This window comes from Lissotriton vulgaris, chromosome 4_1 (genome assembly GCF_964263255.1).
Source record: "Lissotriton vulgaris chromosome 4_1, aLisVul1.2, whole genome shotgun sequence".
Taxonomy (NCBI): Eukaryota; Metazoa; Chordata; class Amphibia; order Caudata; family Salamandridae; genus Lissotriton; species Lissotriton vulgaris.
This window is the reverse complement of record NC_141691.1, coordinates 235,940,864-235,949,435: the sequence shown is the minus strand read 5'-3', so window position 1 is coordinate 235,949,435 and position 8,572 is coordinate 235,940,864. Positions and strand designations below refer to the sequence as shown.

The 8,572-nt window shown below is 40.6% G+C and overlaps 1 protein-coding gene across 2 annotated transcripts in view; it reads right to left on the bottom strand.

The window, feature by feature from the left end:
- Window positions 1-206: 206 nt before the first annotated feature.
- The window catches only part of IL1RAPL2 (interleukin 1 receptor accessory protein like 2), a 1,345,334-nt gene continuing 1,336,968 nt past the window's right edge, over window positions 207-8,572 (bottom strand). For both annotated transcript variants that reach the window (XM_086966750.1, XM_086966749.1), the window contains exon 9: window positions 207-1,419. In XM_086966750.1, the coding sequence (XP_086822876.1) occupies window positions 722-1,419 (698 nt within the window). In that variant the 3' untranslated portion in view covers window positions 207-721. The remainder of the gene's footprint in view (window positions 1,420-8,572) is intronic.

Sequence of the window (8,572 nt, the reverse complement as noted above, 5' to 3'; positions counted from 1 at the left end):
CTCAGGAGGTCTGGGAAGCTATCTTTTCAACAGCCATAAGAGATGACATAGTCTTAACAGTCAAAAACACACCATGAACCACTCACTATGCTTATTGAATCCTAAAGTGGGTACCGCCAACAATAATGGCGGATGCCAATGTCCCATTTACGGATGCGTTTTTATAGAACGGATGTGAATTTCACTTAATAAAGCTCCTTGTGGTACCTGGAATGACTCCAGGGCATGGCAAGTTATAATAGTCTTTTCCTGTTTTTAAATTACATACACATGAATAGTTTCCTAATGTACAGAAAGAGGTGCATTATGTAGCATCAACGATTTAATGTCTACAAACTGTACAACATTTACTATGTTTTTTACAGTGATGCTTACATATTTTAAATGCTGGAATATTAATATCTAAATATTGATCTACTTTATCATATACTCTATTTTTAATCATTCCAGATCGTAAAATCTGCTCTAAAGGACTTTCTTTCATATGAAAGACACAAGAACCTGTACATGTATATTTTGAACTATGTACTAAACTACAAAAGGAGGTACCTTTTTACCAATATTTTGTAAACATCAACAAAAAGTTCAAGTACAAAAAAGGGTGGTTGTGCCACTTTTGGAAAGATTGGCTTTTGGCACTTCTTGCTTGTACAGGAAATGTCCTATTAGAAATGGCACCCAAAGCAGCTTAGACAGCGCAAGAAGGAAGTTCAGATATTCACTACCAGATTTCGCTGGTGAAGCTAAGTTCCCTTGTTGACAAAGGCAGCAAGGTATTGTTCCCATGATACTCTTGGGTATCTTTCATCGCACTGTTCATTGAGAGTTGTCCATTGAGCAGTGACAAAGGTATATTACAATATGTATGGTGGTTCCCAAGAGAAGCCATTGGTAAAGTTGCTGCAGACATGCCATAGTCATAGTTTCTGCAATAATGTCTCATTTGTATAGCTTCAGCATGGTGGAATTCGGACAGATCCACTTGAGATGCTGCTAGTGAGGCAGACGTGCCGGTGACAGAGATTGACGGCACTGTTTGGAGGTCTCCAAAAAGGCTCTGCTCCCCGCAATCCAGAACCTGGCGCCTAGAAAACACCTCCTTTTTCTTGGCTGGCATTTCATACAACAGGTGCTTCCAAAAGGTAGAATTCAATTTGCTGCTTTTTGGACCTCTCCACTTCACCACAGAGAGAAGTTTGATCCTGTGCTTTAGTGACTCGAGTTCATGGTGGTTGATTTTCCCATGTAAGTCAGCACACTCAATTAAAATGACTTTGATTTTGCCACTGGTCAGCAGGTTGTAGAGTCGGTTTTCCAGCTCGAACATGCTCCAGCCTCTTCTGAGGATATAGTCACGTGTCAGGACAATGATAAGTCTCCTGCTTTGTTCTGCACATCGTGTGAGATCATCAAGGTAAGCTAGAAAAAGGTAAAAGAAAACAATGTTTATGTTTTTCAGAAGTTGCCCTATGCATTGAAAAATGCTAGATGCACATTCAAAAAAAAAAAAACGATATCTTAGGTAACTATTTTGAATTACATTAATTGAGAACATTTATTTTGTACCAATACACATTTAGTGTAACATATTTTGCTCTGTTTTCGCTTCTAAAGTATAGGCTATGCATTCACATGCTTATATGCTTAATTGTCCACTCTGTAATTTATCAATATTGTAAAAAACAATAATATAGTTTGTGTGCTGGAACAATTTTCTGCCTTATAAAATATGGGTTTATTTAATATGTTGACAAATCAACAGCACAACTACACACAGTTATGGAATTGCAGAAAAAATCCACTAATCAGTTAAGATTGTACTTTTTGGTGTGATGTTTCTGTAATTTGTGGCTCTGCACAAAGGACAGCAAGGTTATGAAGTGGTCCAATCAATTGAAAATACATCACTATTTAGAAAGTGATACATTACTAGTGTGAAATCTCATAGGCAGTGTCCTTGCATCAAACCCTGATAGTTGCATATCAAAGCCACAATCACATATTTTTCAATCATGGCAGCCTTGTTATTTATTTATTTATTTATTTTCGAGATTTTTATTGCGCAAACAAATACCCGAAGGCGTCTCGGCGCATGTGGAGGCTAGAGGGACCGAACAGCAAGCTTACTGGTTGAACAACCATGTCTTTGGGAGCCTACGAAAGCTCATCAGATTGGGGGCAGTTTTAATCATGAGTGGCAAAAGGTTCCAAAGTTTGGGAGTAGCAACCAGGAAACGCCTGTCTCCCCAGGTTGCCGTTCTCGTGCGAGGTACCGGCAGGAGGCAGGTGTTGGCGGATCTCAGCTGCCTTTTAGGGGTATACAACTGAAACGCTTCAGTCAGAAACTTAGGTCCAACGCCGTGCACTGCCTTGTAGGCAATGCAGAGGGCCTTGAATTTAATGCGGCCCTCTACTCTTAGCCAATGCATATGACGAATGGCGGGAGTAGTAGGCTGGCGGCGGGGGATGTCAAGAAGGATTCTTGCAGCCGCATTCTGTATGGACTGCAACTTAGATAGAACGAGTTTCTGAGTATTAAGAAAGAAGGCATTCCCGTAGTCAATTTTAGAAAACACTAAGGTAGAGACCAGGGTCTTCCCAGCTGAGGTAGGGAGGTAAGGCAGTAATTTCCTAATTTTCTTTAGGATAAAGAACGCGGATGACACAACCTTATTGACGTGAAGGTTGAATGACAGCTTGCTGTCAAAAATAACTCCCAGGTTTCTGGCTTTTTCTACTGGGACAGGGGGAGAGCCCAGCTGGTTAGGCCACCAAATGGAGGACCATTCCGGGGAGAGTTTACCGAAGGTCATGACCTCGGTTTTGTCCGAGTTAAGCCTCAGACAATTGGAGGACATCCAGGTACTGACAGCAAGCATAGCCCTTTGGAAATTAGCTGCCACCACTGGGCCGTCCTTATGGATCGCCAGAACCAGTTGGGTGTCGTCTGCGTAAGATGTAAGTCGCAACCCATGGGCTTTTATTACCCTCGCTAAGTCCGCTACATAGATATTGAATAGCGTTGGACTTAGCGAGGAACCCTGTGGGACTCCACATGGGAGTGCAGAGACAGAAGAATAGAAATTACCCAACTTCACTGTCTGGGTACGGTTGGCCAGAAAAGATGAAATAAGATCTCTAGCCATGCCGTTTATCCCCAGGGCTTTGACAGCATGCGTTGCGTTGCTCTACTTTTAAAAGGGGAAAACATTTACCCTGACCCTGACTGCATCGACATCCTAAAGATGTGCCTTAAAGATGCCTTAAAGATGGACACTTTAAGAACAATATTCTGGTTCTTTTCTTCATCCACCAGTACCTGAGGCCTTCTGCCACCTGCAAGTCTCTGTCCCTGCAGCGTTTGTGTTGGAAGGTGGTTTATTAGTAGGTGCAGGTAAGTACCTACAGCTAGTAATAACACCACAGTCACAAAGAAGGGACAGTCACGTCTCAATATACTAATCCTTGCTCACATCTTGGTAGCTTAATTGATATGCAGTCAGGCTTAACTTAGAAAACGGGTATGTAAATCACCAAACAGTAAATAAGTAAAAGACACAACAGAATAAACATCCAACATTAATTCACCAATGAATAGTAATAGAAAATATTTGTATCCTTAAAATGACTCCAAAATGACAAAAATTCAATGGAGTGATACAGAGATTTGAATTTTCATAGTTTAAATAAATAAAAGTGCTTTCTAGCGCCTAAAAGTGTAAACCACACTATCTGTATTGGACTGGGAACAAAGTCAAAGTTTCAGGCTGACTACGATTGGGTGCAAATCAGGTACAATGAGTGTTTGGGTCCAGTCTCTTGACATCAAGCAAGTGAGCCCTTGGATCCAGATTTCGATTCAACAATACTGGCCTGCTGCAGTGACTCCGGGAGATGTTTGTCTGAGATGGCAAGGAGCTCCAGAGCTTTCAGAGGGACAAACCTGTGCAGTCAGGCCCTGTTCGATATCACTGCTTTGACTCTCATCATCAATGCCAGTCTTCTCATTGAGCTTTTTCACAAACGTCTGTCAAAAATTCCCAACTTTCAGTTTTTCTTTGAAGGTTCCTTGGTGCAGGAAAGGGTTCCAAAGCACCAGACAAGGGTTCAGAAACCCATTGATTGTCTCTTGGGCCTGGGACTCCAACTCCCATAATGCACCTGGTCAATGCAAGTAAAATCCAGGTTAAGCTGGAGTTGTCCTTTAAGTGGATGTTGCAGGTGGTTTCTTCCATCACTTTTCTACCCTTTGCTGCTCAGGGGGTCCACTCCTTATCTTTCAAGATAGGCAAACTCCTTCTGTTGTGCAGGCTAATGAGTTCAGCAGGTGCAGTCCTTCTGACAACAGTACCCTTTTGTGCAGCCCAAGGGTCCAGCAGGGCAGTCTTTCTTCTCCATATGTTTACAGGCAGGATTCTGAGGTGCTCTTGCAGCTCTCCCATATTTTTTCCCAATTTTGGGTTGGCAAAGAAGGGGGACACACCAACCAATGTGGTTTCAAGTTGCCACCCTCTCTCATGACAACTTCCTGGGAAATATGGCATATTTTTGTCCTAGAATGCAAATCTTAGCAAAAATCAAAATGGTGAAAATCTCTCCTTGGAGTTCAGGTCTGTCTAACCCAACCCACAGGCAAGGCTTACCTTTCCCTATGCTCCTCTTCCGGCCCCTCTCCTAATGAAAATAGAGGGGCTTGCATCTGGCTGGAGATCAAGGATGTGGGGGCTGGCGTGGGTTCTGTGACATCTGGGCTTCTACCTTTAAAGGCCAATTAATCTCCCCAGCAGTCTTCCTTTCCATGGCTTATCCAGGAACCAAATCTCCTCCCACTAGATGGCTGTATTGCTTCAGCCCTAGGTGTCTTCACATCTAATCAGGGAGTAGCTTGGCTGCTTTAAGTAACTTCCGGAAAGTAAATTCTAAAACTCCTTTCCTGCAATAGTTGTAATAAATCCAACTGTTGCAATTTGTTGAGTTATTGTAACTATTCCTCTGATACGTTCAAATGGTTAACTCACTCCTGTCAAAAGTTAGACATTATTAAAGTTTAATAAAAGCCTTCCCATGTTATCCTACGGAGGTAGCAGCATTGCAATGGGGAAAAAACACGTTGTCTGTAACCATATTCTATAATGTCCCTGCTTTATAAAAATGCACCCTATGCTTGGAGCACCTAGAGAAGACCTTAGGGGTTGCTTTTATGTAATAAAAAGGTAGTTTTAGACTTTGTAAGTACTTTTAATTCCAAAGTTGAATTTGGAAACAGTTTTATATTAAAACCAGCCTGCAAGGCAGGCCTGGCTTTTAAATGACACCAGACACCATAGCAGTGATCACTCAAGTTTATTAGGTCGACTGAGGTCTTTAAACCTACATGCCCTATCATACACTAGGGACTTACAGGTAGGTTGCCTGTACAAATTGTAATTACACCAATTATCATATACCTTTCAGACAGAGCACTGGCCCTGGACCTGTTTAATAGAGCACGGGACACATTCAGAGTAAGTAACCACCAGTATCAGTCAGAAATTGGAGGTGATCAGGGCAAAGAGAATGACCTTCCTACACTTTGTAAAAGGCTTTGATGGAGCACAGGAGCTTGACATGCTCCTCACTCCTTCACATGCAACAGGTGGCCAGATAAACTGCTGTGCCCTTCAGGGTTGAGGTTGTCTATTGAGAAATCAGGCAGTGCTCACAGGGCTGGTCTGACTGGTCAGTGTGTTGGCCAGTTTTTTTGGGTTGATCATGGGCCTGTTTTATGATGTGATGGGCCAGTTTTTACTGTTGACTTTCCGGATATTTAAAACAAACATTACCTACATGCAGTCTTCCATACTTCGCAAAACACTTATCAAGTGTTTCTTTACAAGTTCAAAATCTGCACCAATTTGCAAACATGTCACTAATTGTATTCACTTTTATATTGGCACCGGGCCTATTTTTTGTCCCATTTCAATCATAGTGCCTTTTATATGATATCTCTTTAGAACCAGGGAGTTACAAATTAAGCTATTCATAGGCATGTGTGTGCAACATACTGTGCTATTTGCTAAGAATATTTATATGTATTGGTTTATGGCTTAACTGATAAAAAGAAGAGGTGTAATTTATCAGGAAATAAACTGCCTGGGAAAAAATTTAAAAGGTTAACGTAACATTACAGTTAATTGAATTTGTCACTGTGAGCTTTAACATTTTGAAATAAAAAACACAGAAATTCTCCAGTTATATTTATCAGCGCTAACTATAACTTGCATCCCCACCATGCAGTGCTTGTGAGCGCACATATGACAGCACTCATGACATGTTCTTTGACATAATTTATGACATCACTGATAAAATATCAAATTACATCATTGATGACATCACTGCTGGCATCTTCCAATGAGTTTCCTAATTTGTTTTATAGTTTTGATTGTGGGGGATAATTGCCATATTAATTTTCCCCTTACTTTTGAACAGTTTGTGTCCAGCTAATGGGAGTAAGTATTTATAAAATGCATGTCCTCCTGATGTAGCATAGCTGTGTAGAAGTAATGAACACAATATAAATCTTTGTATTCAAGAGTAACTCTGTGTACAGATGACAAAAGACTTGTGTTCATTATGTTCCATAGAAGTATTTTGGTACTGCAGAAAAAGCTTCAAGCAGGGCAAAGATTCTACACACTACATGCTAAGTGTTGTAAGTAGCCTTAAATTACTGAAGAAAATTGTCTCAGTATGTCAATTTCAACTTAACATAGAAGACTATGCGCACCAGGTACTAACCTATGTGCTAATGCTTGTTTTGCTTCAGAATATGGGCTATCTTTAAACATTTTCACCCTAGAGTCAACAATGCAGGGAGTAGTATGTTTAGCTGGTTCAGATCTTAGTTTTTTTTTAGTGAATAGTGTCTTTTTTGACAGCTACTGCACAAATTGTGCACTGCTCTTAGTAGATATTTTTTAATAGTCTGTGGTGTATTTCTTATAAAAGTTTGTGTTTACAAATGGACCCGGCCATATGCAAATCAGTCTTGACCATGCTCCCCATGGTAACAGTCCAGCCAGAACTGCCAGACCAGGTACCCACTGAACTGGAAACAAGCATCCTGGGACCGGTTTTGGTGCATCACCCCTCATCAGTCAGGCAGGCTTGAATCCCATGGCATAGCGAGCATGAGTCCCAGGTCTGGGCATACCCTTCCCACTTGGGGTGAATATAGCAATACAAAAAGATGATGGATGGAATGCTGAACATTGTCAAATATTTACATTCGCTGACAACTATCCAGCCACTTGAGGCCCTTATCAGCCATAGCCTGCTGCCTTACTCTTCTCAGGATTTTAAACTTTCATTTCACTAAGGTAAAACTTCCGCCGACCAATTCAATCCTCATTTCCATATCTGATCCGTGCTCCATCAAGGTTGTACTTAAATGGCTCCTAGTTTCTGATCAAGGGAAACCAGATGACTGTGGTTGATGCTTAACGCTTTTTGGCACTAATTTTAGAAATAAACATTTTAAAAGTTCAATGTGTGGGTTTCCATTTATTGGATTTTTTTAGTTTTGGTGTGAATTTGTTCATTAAATTACTCTCTATTTTAATAATTGAGGTGGGATTTTTTATTGTGCTGTTTTATCAACAGTTTTGTTACTTCTAAACTCTTAACACATTTTCTTAAATTAAGCCTGTCTGCTCTGTGCCAGAGCGGCCATGGGTTGTGCTCTGGGTTAAATTACTGAAACCTTTGTTGACTAACTAGAATAGTGACATTATTACTTGTGGTGGACTACCATCCACCCCAACTAATAATCCACTGTCTTCCACAAGCCTTCCACGGTAAGACAATATATCAGCAGTCAAATGCATCAACCACCAGTGAAGTACCAGGTCCAGGCCACTGGCAGAGACCAAAAAAATGTTCTCGAATTCTGCTTTACTCAGAGAATATATGTCAATCCAGAGCCCTCTTCAGAGACCCTCAATATGATAGCAGACTGTTCAGACACTTAAGCATTTCCTACATTACAAAAGATTTGGGGAACGTTTTCCAATGGATATTTATGGTTTTCTGTTAGAACACAAAATTGTATTCATTTTATAGCTGGAGACTGGATCCTCAAGCAATGATATTGGAAGCTTTCATGCAGGATTGGTTGGTAGACAGGTTTTACATTTTTGCACCGTTTGCCGTGATTTCGAGGTGTCATGCAAGTAGTGCATCTAATAGAAATAAATCCCTTTGTTGAGCACTCAGTCATGGATCCCTTCACAAACGGAGATGTCAAGGGACATTCTGGTTCTGCTACGCTCTCCTTCTGTAGTTTCATTTAATGGCATGGAATCTTTAAGGGCAGCCTGGAATCTCCTAACTCTTTGGGCATCGGTGAATGGGCTCACACAAGCATCCTGAACTAGAGGGACTTTTACAAGTTCAAGAAAAGGTTTATTGAAAAAAATAAAATAATATGTCCATAAAAACAATACTTCGTATATGTAGTTATTTGTTAATACATAAATACATAACGGTACAATAAATAATAATAATAATGATATATAATATCCACTAAAATGGT